The 12,943-nt window shown below is 43.5% G+C and overlaps 1 protein-coding gene across 1 annotated transcript in view; it reads right to left on the bottom strand.

The window, feature by feature from the left end:
• Positions 1-2,979: 2,979 nt before the first annotated feature.
• ly6pge (lymphocyte antigen 6 family member pge) overlaps positions 2,980-12,943 on the bottom strand; it is a gene marked incomplete at both ends in the record, with an annotated part of 47,157 nt that continues 37,193 nt past the window's right edge. Inside the window, one exon of the mRNA XM_084321849.1 lies at positions 2,980-3,173. Within this exon, the coding sequence (XP_084177975.1) occupies positions 2,980-3,173 (194 nt within the window). The remainder of the gene's footprint in view (positions 3,174-12,943) is intronic.

Consider the following 12,943-nt stretch of genomic DNA (forward strand, 5'->3'; position numbering starts at 1 on the left):
ATTCCTTCTCTTGTGCCCAGGACCTCCGTTCCAGCGAGCCCCTGTCTGGACCCCCTGGATCTTACCAAGGAGTCCCTGCTCACTCTCTCGACACGGACCTGTGTCTTCCGTCCGCAGTAGCACTGGAGTGCACCTGCTCTCATTGCCCCAAGAACATTCCCAATTCCTATCTGTTGTACATTTCTGGATGTAACTCTTGTCTGCTTGGGAATACTATTAAATATCCTGAAACGCTCCATTCTCTCTTCTCCTGTGTTCAGCGATTGGGCTCTGCTTAAAACCAATTCTCACAGTGGTGGGATCATGTATAATGGACCTGGCCACAGCTAAAAGGCTTACGTGCGGATCTGCACCACGTGGTCTCGGTTCTCACACGGGTCCAAAATACCTCCCGGCGCTAAGTACGGTCTTACGTGTGTGAGACCCGCGGTACACAGATCAACAGGTCAACCACTTAGGCTGCATTAGCCTCTGGATCCGGGCCGTATATTTAACCCCTGTAGTATCTTTCGAGTGACAGCCATCTAGACACAAACAGCCAATCAGAGACGTTGGTAGAGGTTTCTAAAGTTGGTAACTATATACTATATACAACTAAATTATATATGGACTGCATTTATAAAAAAAGAAAATTCTTTAAATGCATACATTTATATACACAATATATACATTTAAAATGCATAAATGAAGTCCATATATTATATGTTTCATAATGTGAGTTTGTTCATTTTTAATTAACAAGTGTTATGGAACTGACCAATCAATGTGAAGAATTCCCTAATCAGTCCATATGGACACAGATTCCCCCTATAGTGTCCTGCTCTGGTCCAAAAACACCATTACATTTGCTTTTGTCCATTACTTAAACATTAAAAAAATCAATCAATCAATCAATCAATCAATCAATAACATTTATGGAGGACTTGTTCACAGTAAAACCAGTCTTGATCTGAAAAATACAATGTGGTAGAAATATTACACTTCATCAACAAGAGTGGAAATACAAATAAATTGTAAACCAAAAATAGGAATGCAGTGACATGAAACAAATGGGAGCAGAGGAAATATATAATAATAAATAATAGATAAGGATTTAAAGGTCCCTACTGTGAATCTCAGTCCTTCAGACTTCTCCTTCAGTCTTGCAGGTGGAGGAGGAGAAGCTCATGTTACTGACTGGCCTCTGCGCTCTCTCCATTAAAAACAATGTTCAGGTCTCAGAGAGTTAAGAAACATTTATAGAAGATCATCGTTGTATCAAACTATATTTTATTTTCACTTTACAGTAAATACACATTGTTTTTGATGGAGAACGCATGCATAGCACCTATCTCATACCACAGTTCTAAAAATTTAAAGAATATATATATATATATATATATATATATATATATATATATATATATATATATATATATATATATATATATATATATATATATATATATATATATATATATATATATATATATACTGTATAAATAAGAATGTACAATTGCACATGTTAGTGTTACATAAAGAAATTTTTTCCTGCTTATACATTTATATATTTTTTGGAGAAAGAATAAAGAAAAAACATTCTTCAAATACATTTCATTTAAAGGACAAGCAAAGTTTGGTCAGAGAACTGTTTGGTCAGGGAACTGTTTTGTCAGGGAACAGTGGAATACAGTATGAAGATACTGTGTGTGTGTGTGTGTGTGTGTGTGTGTGTGTGTGTGTGTGTGTGTGTGTGTGTGTGTGTGTGTGTGTGTGTGTGTGTGTGTGTGTGTGTGTGTGTGTGTGTGTGTGTGTGTGTGTGTGTGTGTGTGTGTGTGTGTGTGTGTGTGTGTGTGAATATCAAATGTAGATGAGCCATGCAGACATGTAGCCTTCATCACAACTGTAAATTGGAGTGTGTGTGTGTGTGTGTGTGTGTGTGTGTGTGTGTGTGTGTGTGTGTGTGTGTGTGTGTGTGTGTGTGTGTGTGTGTGTGTGTGTGTGTGTGTGTGTGTGTGTGTGTGTGTGTGTGTGTGTGTGTGTGTGTGTGTGTGTGTGTAGGTAGCAAGGGAGAGTGGAAGTGAGGGAGTGAGGTACGAATGGGGACACATAATAGTAGAGTAGAGCAGAGTAGAGTATAGAGTAGAGTAGAGTAGAGTAGAGTAGAGTAGAGTAGAGTAGAGTAGAGTAGAGTAGAGTAGAGTAGAGTAGAGTAGAGTAGAGTAGAGTAGAGTAGAGCAGAGCAGAGTAGAGTAGAGTAGAGTTAGAGTAGAGTTAGAGTAGAGTAGAACAGAGTAGAGTAGAGTAGAGTAGAGTAGAGTAGAGTAGAGTAGAGTAGAGTAGAGTAGAGTAGAGTAGAGTAGAGTAGAGTAGAGTAGAGTAGAGTAGAGTAGAGTAGAGCACAGGGTAGTGTAGGGCATAACAGTAGGATAGGGTAGGATATAAGGTAGGATAGAGTATAACAGTAGAGGGTAACAGTAGGGTAGAGCAGGGTAGGGTATAACAGTAGGGTATAGCAGGGTAGAGTATAACAGTAGGGTAAAGGGTAACAGTAGGGTACAGGGTAACAGTAGGGTAGAGCAGGGTAGGGTATAACAGTAGGGTAGAGTATAACAGTAGAGTATAACAGTAGGGTAGAGGGTAACAGTAGGGTAGAGGTAGAGCAGGGTAACATAGGTTAGAGTTACATCAGGGTAGTTGGCATTGGTAGCAGCTGGGCTGATGGGTACTGGTCAGAGCTCCATTAGATCCTGGGGGGGAGGGGCAGCCTGAACCCAACTAATGCCGGAAATAAATACATTTAAATCTAATAAAGATATCTTTATTTTTAGCATTCATTTTGAGCCTGAATCTCACCCAAACCCAAATAAGTAACTGAGAAAGTGAGCCTGACACAACCCAAGTCCTCCGTCCATCCAGGTCCCTCCCGCCTGACGCCGGCATCAGAAGCTCCGGCGCGGGGTCCTGTTGGGCCTAGCGGGGGCAGAGCCCTGTGTCTCTCTAGTCGTGCAGCAGGTGAAACAGCAGCGGGAGCAGCAGCAGCAGGAGAACGCTGACCCTCTGCAGCCTGGGGGCACCGGACACGTTGCAGTCATCGCTGTAGCAACAGTGGACTCTGACGCCAGGCGACCGGTAACCCTGGCTGCCGGCCTGACTGCAGAAGGACCTGTAGGAGCACGACTTCATCACACCGCCTGAGGGAGAGGAGAGGGGGAGGGGGTCTGTTAGTTAAACACACCACCTGAGGGAGAGGGGGAGGGGGACTGTTATTTAAACACACCACTTGAGGGAGAGGGGGAGGGGGTCTGTTACTTAAAAGCCCAATCGGTTGTTTCAGTCATGGTCCCTTTGTGCTTAAATACTGCTTCACCGTCGCTCCAGCACTCTCGTCTCGAATATCACACCCAGGGCCGCCTCAGGGGGTGTGCGAGCAGTGCGGTCGCAAAGGGCCTCGCGGGAAGGGGGGCCTCGCACAATTTAAAAAAAATAAAAATAAAAAAAATATATATTTTATTTTTATTTTTATTTTTTTATTATTATTATTATAATAAAATTTTTTTGCGAGGCCCCCCTTCCCGCGAGGCCCTTTTTCATCACAGACCTAAAATCTAGTTTTGCTTATATGCTTATATATTTCACATTAGACACGTTTGTAGAATGTTCCTGGCTCTGCGGCTCTGCAGACATACTCACTATTGGAGCTCTGGGGCTCTGCAGCAGACATACTATTGGTTTCAACGAAGGGAGGGGTTACATCATGTGTACGCCGGCGTGCGTCAGCTGCGTTTGACTATTTCGCGCGTGCAGCTTTGGAGGTTATGCTTAGTTATGCCAGCCAAAATGAAGAGGGCGGTCATTCGGCAGATGGACTGAAGATGAAAGTTGTTGCATGTTAGACAGTTCAGTCAGGCTAGTCATCCCGGCTAAAGGCAGGGACAGCTAGTTAGCTTTAGCTACGTTATAATATTGAGTGCTAATGTCGGGATAGCCATGATGATGTCGGCTAGTAGCTAGCTTAGCTAAAGGCTAACTAGCGTTAGCTAACCTAGAGAGAGCGCGTGCAGCATTGTTATGCCAAGATGAAGAGGACGGTCGTTCGGCAGATGAACTTCGTCAACTCCACGCGGTTGTCTCCATCCTCTTGGACGTTTGGTGAGTTTTTAATGCACTCTATTCTATTCTCTCTCTCTCTGGAGCCAAACGGGCCAGCTAGGTAGTAGCTAACGGTGTGTGGCCTGGTGTCAGCACCTGGTGCGAGGGAGGTGAGCTTGGTGTTTCATTATGAGAATATCTCCATGCTCAAGTCGGCTATAGTCCGCGAGGGACTTGTTGCCGGCACCGCTATGGTAAACACCACTCTGTAGTGGGACGTGTATTGCCTTCTTTTTCCCTTCTCTCTTCGTATGAGAAGAGGAAAACACAGCGGCTGTCTGAAGTGTTGGCCTGTATTGCTTTTCTCACGTTGTACAGTTTTTCAGTGGTAGCCGCATAGCTTGCTTCTGCGTTAGCTAGTGGTTAGCGATAGCCGGGTTGAGCTAACTGTTATCCAGTTAGCTGTTTAGCTACGACGTTAGCTGCTCGTTTTCGCTCGGCTGGGAACGTTAGCTTGATGCTATCAGTTAGCCTAGAGTTAGCTGTTAGCTTGTGCTACGACCATTGACATTAGCCGTGAGAATAGCCCTGGCACTCTGACTACGACATCATCTTTGACAGAAGATGTAGTCGGGCCTGCACCATGACAAGGCTCCGGCCATAGCTTCTTTTTGTCCCGCCAGCGAGAGGCCTTTCGTCAACGTGGAGACCTGTGTTGCGGCCTTTCGCCCTGCGTTCCTTGGTGCAGGTAAGATGTCCATTGGACATTACCCCACTCTTCCTTCCTTCCCCTCCCGAATGTTTTGTTAATAACAATGTTTTTTTCCAGGCAAAACATATGTTACTTCACAACATTTGGAGATACGACATGTGCTGTGTGTGAATTGTCTTGGTCGTTTGTGTAGCTTGGTTAGCGTTGGCCAAAGCTGTGTGTGGCCTGGTGTCAGTACCTGGCTACTCTATTTGCAGTTAGCCTATTTAGCTGATGTCGGCCATTGGCTCCTTGCTACTTTGTTTTCTCTGGTATAGACCCTCTTCTCTTTGGATTTAAGTGTTGATCTTTGTCCTTTTGGATCTATGTATATTCATGTTGCCTTTGTGAAGTTATCTTTTCCTTCTGTTTTGTTCTTCCATTAAAAGTTGAATATCCTTTAGGGGCTCATCTTTGCTTATCTCTCTCATACATGCTCTCTCTCTAACACACACACACAGACATGCTCTCTCTCTCTAACACACAAACACACATGCTCTCTCTCTCTCTCTCTAACACACACAGACATGCTCTATATCTCTCTCTAACACACAAAATGACATGCTCTCTCTCTATATATTTCTCTCTCTTTCTAACACACATATACATGCTCTCTCTCTAACACACACACACAAACAGACATGCTCTCTCTCTATCTCTCTCTTTCTAACACACACAACTGTGCAGCGATAACACTGTATATTGACTGTAGAACGGGAGCTCTCTCTCGCTCTCTCTCTTGCTATATGTTGACTGTATCATGCCCAGCCTCGGGCAGCGCTATTATTTAAGAATATGTTGACTGTTGACTGTTTAAATCTCGCACAGGGCCTCGCATTTCTCCCAGGCGGCCCTGATCACACCTGCCTGTTATCACTGTCCAGGCAACCCTGCTTGCTGGTGCAGTGTCCACAAATGCGACCAAGACCTCACCGCCTTCGGCTAGGGTGGAAGCGCTCAACACAACTCTTTGTACAGGACTAGGAGGTACCTCCAACTGAGGTGGGCCCACACGGAACCCTGCCTACAGCACCCGGAGACGATGTGCCCCGAGAAGCTAAGCGCTTACAAAGTCCGGTCGCTCTGGCAGTCATGCCTCGAATATCACACCTGCCTGTTATCACTGCCCAGACAACCCTGCTGCCTGGCGCACTGTCCACAAATGCAACCGAGACTTCACTGCCTTCGGCTAGGGCGGAAGCGTCGACACGACTCTTTGTACAGGAATCGGAGGTAGTATAAGGAGTTTGGGGGAGGATTCGTGAAACATGTGTTTACCTGTGGTCAGGGAGAACCAGGAGTTGCGTGAAACCTACCAAGCAACCCAGATAAACCCCCACGACCAAGGTTATCGGACTACCAAGTCAGACTGGCCTTCTTAGTCTCGCTCTGAGTGGGCTGGCTGGGGAAGATGAATGCCAATTGTATGTATCCTCAACCATGGAGGGGAACCCACAAGCGGTAGGAACCGTCCGCCCGAACACCGGCTGTCAGGCCGGCCGGCGGGGGCCCTACCAAGGCGGGTCACGTTTTCCATTTGGTCGGTGTGGGTGTTCGATGCGTTCACTGTGTCCCAGAGCCAGGGCCCGGAGCGTGCTGCTTTTGTCCCTGATTTGATCCGACTACCCCGGGCCGAGAATTTTCACTGTCCCCGGAATCGGACTGAAAAACGAACTTTTCGTTTTTCCCCCATAAAAAAATTAAATATTAAAAAAGAAATATATATATAAAATAAATTACTTATTAAAAAACTTTTTCAACGTTTTTAAATTTTTCGGGACTTCCATGTTTGGGGGGTCATGTTGACCAAAATCGCTTCCGGGATTCAACTCCCGACCGTCGGACACGAACGGTGGGTCTTCAGCCTCTCTCTCCTGGAGCTCTGACACTGAGAGAGGCTCTCTCATATACTCGGGATGGAACCTGTCTGTCAGTACCCCCCTGTGCACGACATAGCGGAGGAAGGCCGATTTTCGAGGGTGGTGTGGGAGTGCCGCCCAAAAGCAATTTCTTTTGGTTTGGCCATGTCCGCTTTTTCTTTCCGCGATTTTGCGGGCAGCGTGGGAGCATAATCGAGAGACATAATCGATTGCGAAAAGGTGTCCCACGCTCATATCTACGCCCGTGAATATTTTCACATGAATCGGAATCACGACGCGCCCGTGGGACACTTTACCGTTTCGGAGAGTTTTTTTTACACGCTTTCGGCTTTCCTTTTCTAAGCATTTTCGGTGATAGAAGTGATTGGGGAAAGGTGGCGGGACGCCAAGATGTAGCCACGGTAGAAAGCTTGCGTGGATCCCATATTAGGTTCTTTTAATACAGCGTTTTTAAAATCACGCTAAATGTTAAACAGACCTGAACACCACACAAGGGTTAAACAGACCTGAACACCACACAAGGGTTAAACAGACCTGAACACCACACAAGGGTTAAACAGACCTGAACACCACACAAGGGTTAAACAGACCTGAACACAGACCAGAGCACAGACCGGAGCGCCACACAAGGGTTAATGTAAGCATAGTTTCACCAGAGCAGGGTTTGGTATGTAGCATGGTGAAGGAGACACATGGTCCTCATTAAGGACAGACACTCAGCAGAATAAACACATCTGTTCTCATACAGAACCCCTGCTGGAATGAGACAACACACACACACACACACACACACACACACACACACACACACACACACACACACACACACACACACACACACACACACACACACACACACACACACACACACACACACACACACACACACACACACACACACACACACACACACACACACACACACACACACAGATACACAAAGATTGATATAATGCAAACACAGATACTGATAAACACACACAGAGACACAAACACAGATGCATACAGTAGTCTCCAGTTCCAAACAAACAGTGTAGAAAGATGAACGCTGCCTTCTTCCACCATTTCCATCATCCTACAACTGGGTGTGGTTTCTACCATCGATCACCAGCCATTTGTAATAGAAACAATCAGCGCAATTAGCATGTGTATAGATGGTTAACCTGTTAAGCCTTAACCAAATTATCATATCATGGGGTATCATTGGAAAGCCACACTCATTGGCTACAACCCTGTGTATTTTTCGAGATCGCCAAATGATTGAAGGAGCTAGAGCCCCGGGAGTCGGGGTGGTAATGTGTACTTTTGCATACTTTGGGGCACGCCTCACATATCGGCATGTAACTCGAGAACCGCTGAACGGATTTTGTCACCTGAAAGGGCAATCGACAGGCAACAAATAGGGCTTTAATTCTATCTATATATTGTATTAAAATAAATGCACACCCGAACCACTAGAGGTCGGCAAAGAATCGTCCACATGTGGGCCCTTGGATGTTAAGAGGTCAATGTTTTTAAATATATTTTTTTGTAGCCAAGAGTAAATACCATAACCCTATCAAAAACAGTAGTCAAAGTGTATATTTTCATTTTTACCGATGTTTTATATGCTTTATCGGAAATACACATTTATCAGAAAATGCTAATTATCGTAAAAACCGCAAGAAATGACTAAATCCAGATTCAACCCTGCCATTGGAAAGAGGAGCATTTCCCCTATCCATAGATGTATGATTTGGCCATAATAAGGTCAAGGTCAAGTTCAAGGTCAAATATGAATTTATAATTAAAGTTGATTATCATTAATTACTGTATCTACAAATCCTTCTGTTTAATCATCTTCCCGCGGTTCATTTGCTTAGATTCTTTGTACACATGATCTCAATAAGGTGGTGAATGAGCTCAGTGAGCATTTTCTCGTGCCTGCATCAATTTTTGATCATCATCATCAAAAATCATAATTAATCATAATTAATTTATTCATTACAATTTACTCAGCCTAGTAACAGACACAATATTTCTGACACTGGAAATACATACCCCCAGGTCCCTAGATGTTCCTAGATACCAAGAACATGCAAATTGACCATGCAGAAGTGGAGCAATCTTCCATTTACTTAGGCATGTACCTTTTAGGCGAAAACGGTCTACAGCAGGGGTTCTCAACCTTTCTGCTGCCAAGGCACCCCTGTGTCCAATAAAATATTCCAGGGCACCCCTACATACGATAAAGACTTTTCCGGTCCTGTCTTTTTTGCTACAATGATGACAAAAGTGCTTGCTTTCAAAATAACCCATTGAAACCGGGAAACACATTTGTGTGTATATGCAGGCTATATAATGCATTATTAGCATGCGTTTCAGGTCTAAATGTATAAATAAATATAGCAATAGTGTGACCATTTCTCAAACAGAAAATCATGTATTTCTTTTAAATACAGAAAAGGATCACACAACATGATAACAGTCTGGTTTAGCATGAGAACACAACATGATAACAGTCTGGTTTAGCATGAGAACACAACATGATAACAGTCTGGTTTAGCATGAGAACACAACATGATAACAGTCTGGTTTAGCATGAGAACACAATATGATAACAGTCTGGTTTAGCATGAGAACACAACATGATAACAGTCTGGTTTAGCATGAGAACACAACATTGCAGCTGCACTGTTTGACTGGGGCAATCTCAGCGGTCGAATTGGTACTGGAAGGTACTGAATTGGTATTGGTAACTGTAACCTGTTTCGATGGACGAGTTAAAAACTTGTCCATTTTGTGTGAAAATTCAGCTTTGCGGTTCACGTTGGAAATATTATTCTAATGAGGTGACGATTGATTATGACATCACATCCCTGCAGAGTGCCTTTTACTGTTTATCTGTTAAATACAGTTTTCATTCATTCATTCATTTACATTTTGTATCATAATAATCATAACACAGCGGCGGATACACTCACTTGTTCTGCGAGTAGACCATCGCCGTCGGAAGCGTGTAATTAGCACTTTTCAGAAGCTGTGTGGTCCGGTCTTGAACTTTCCATAACGTGTCTCGATAAATCCATTTGATTAGATCCAGCACTGAATGCATTTAGTGATTATTATCACGACGATGATTGCGATAGCCGCTTTGCATTTCCTTGATAACGGACATAGGACCCATGATGTCACACGAATGCGACTGCTCTGGAAATGCGTTGGAAAATCTATTGGTAAAAGTAATGACGCCTGCCGCGGAGTTGGTGAAGTTTCTATAATAACTTTACGAAACGTGTGATCGATTTCTTTTTTAGTTCATGTTATTAGATTAGGCAATTATTGTATACACATGAAGCACTAGATAGACTATTTGTTTAGTTAAATAGTTGCAGGGCTGTACGTTAACTTTTTTTGCACATAGCACTGGTGCTACAGAGGTTGATAGTTTTGTAGCACAGGTCATCCTGAGGGGCCTGCTTTTTGCCAAGGCATGACATCGAGCGGCATAAGAGATGCGGGAGACGAGGAGACGAACGGGACTATCTACACACTTGGTGCCTCCTGCACTTCTGCAGGCCTACCAGGCAGCCCAGAGACCGACCTAAGAAGGAGATGTATCCGCTGTGCTCCCTCCGTAGATGATGTTTCCGGACGGCCACCATGGAGGAGTAAGCAAGACAGGATCATCGGTCCCGGAGATATACACATCTACTGACATTTCAAGTGTTTATTTGAGTGATTAGCACCACTATGTCCTTGCTTAAGAGTGTACCGTATCTCTCTATTTTCTCCTAATGCAATCTTATTGTTTAAAGGACTTGTTAGTCTACAATGCCCTCAGAGGGGAGACAGGTTACTATATTCATTTGATTAATGGCTCTGTACCAAAGGGAATGAATGAAAAAATGTTGTTATCCTGCTTCCTACAAGTGACTTTTTATTACTTTTATTTTCATGAGTATATTATTATTATTTTATGAATTGAGAAAAGTTTTCCTTCTGTTGTAGTGGTTCTTTGCTTATAGAATTTTGTGTTTGCTTTTGGCTTATTTAAGTTTCTGGTAAAAAATTTGTTTGCAACATGCTACATTAACGAGTCCTTACTCTGGAGGTCAAAGTTCACTAGCATTCCCAAGCTCACCTCTATGATGTCACTTCCTGCCCACATGGTATATAGCTCCCATTTTTACAAGCTATCACTGCTAGCCTATTACACTGAAGATGGAACACCTGTTCCGAAACATGTCTGTACTATAGGCTGCCATTAAAAACAATTTTTTTAAATCTGAGAGTGCTGGTCCGGCCTTCGGCTTTATTCTGCTTAAATGTTTGGGATTTCAGCACCCAGTGTCATATACTGAGAGCGCGGTCTAACTTGACTTTTGATACATAGCTACTTTGGTAGTTTAGAGACCTGCAGCTCCAGAGTTTACAGTCCACCCTGTCCCTAGTGGATTTACATCAGCTTTCGTAGCTACAACGATGGAGTCAAGAGACATCCTACTCCATGGCGTGACCCTTATTAACGATTGGCAGGATGCCATCATCCTGAGGGGCCTGCTTTTTGCCAAGGCATGACATCGAGCGGCATAAGAGATGCGGGAGACGAGGAGACGAACGGGACTATCTACACACTTGGTGCCTCCTGCACTTCTGCAGGCCTACCAGGCAGCCCAGAGACCGACCTAAGAAGGAGATGTATCCGCTGTGCTCCCTCCGTAGATGATGTTTCCGGACGGCCACCATGGAGGAGTAAGCAAGACAGGATCATCGGTCCCGGAGATATACACATCTACTGACATTTCAAGTGTTTATTTGAGTGATTAGCACCACTATGTCCTTGCTTAAGAGTGTACCGTATCTCTCTATTTTCTCCTAATGCAATCTTATTGTTTAAAGGACTTGTTAGTCTACAATGCCCTCAGAGGGGAGACAGGTTACTATATTCATTTGATTAATGGCTCTGTACCAAAGGGAATGAATGACATTTTTTTTGTTATCCTGCTTCCTACAAGTGACTTTTTATTACTTTTATTTTCATGAGTATATTATTATTATTTTATGAATTGAGAAAAGTTTTCCTTCTGTTGTAGTGGTTATTTGCTTATATAATTTTGTGTTTGCTTTTGGCTTATTTAAGTTTCTGGTAAAAATTTGTTTGCAACATGCTACATTAACGAGTCCTTACTCTGGAGGTCAAAGTTCACTAGCATTCCCAAGCTCACCTCTATGATGTCACTTCCTGCCCACATGGTATATAGCTCCCATTTTTACAAGCTATCACTGCTAGCCTATTACACTGAAGATGGAACACCTGTTCCGAAACATGTCTGTACTATAGGCTGCCATTAAAAAAAAAAATTTTAAATCTGAGAGTGCTGGTCCGGCCTTCGGCTTTATTCTGCTTAAATGTTTGGGATTTCAGCACCCAGTGTCATATACTGAGAGCGCGGTCTAACTTGACTTTTGATACATAGCTACTTTGGTAGTTTAGAGACCTGCAGCTCCAGAGTTTACAGTCCACCCTGTCCCTAGTGGATTTACATCAGCTTTCGTAGCTACAACGATGGAGTCAAGAGACATCCTACTCCATGGCGTGACCCTTATTAACGATTGGCAGGATGCCATCATCCTGAGGGGCCTGCTTTTTGCCAAGGCATGACATCGAGCGGCATAAGAGATGCGGGAGACGAGGAGACGAACGGGACTATCTACACACTTGGTGCCTCCTGCACTTCTGCAGGCCTACCAGGCAGCCCAGAGACCGACCTAAGAAGGAGATGTATCCGCTGTGCTCCCTCCGTAGATGATGTTTCCGGACAGCCACCATGGAGGAGTAAGCAAGACAGGATCATCGGTCCCGGAGATATACACATCTACTGACATTTCAAGTGTTTATTTGAGTGATTAGCACCACTATGTCCTTGCTTAAGAGTGTACCGTATCTCTCTATTTTCTCCTAATGCAATCTTATTGTTTAAAGGACTTGTTAGTCTACAATGCCCTCAGAGGGGAGACAGGTTACTATATTCATTTGATTAATGGCTCTGTACCAAAGGGAATGAATGAAAAAATTTTGTTATCCTGCTTCCTACAAGTGACTTTTTATTACTTTTATTTTCATGAGTATATTATTATTATTTTATGAATTGAGAAAAGTTTTCCTTCTGTTGTAGTGGTTCTTTGCTTATAGAATTTTGTGTTTGCTTTTGGCTTATTTAAGTTTCTGGTAAAAATGTGTTTGCAACATGCTACATTA

Source organism: Notolepis coatsorum (assembly GCF_963971535.1).
Source record: "Notolepis coatsorum genome assembly, chromosome: 9".
Lineage (NCBI taxonomy): Eukaryota > Metazoa > Chordata > Actinopteri > Aulopiformes > Paralepididae > Notolepis > Notolepis coatsorum.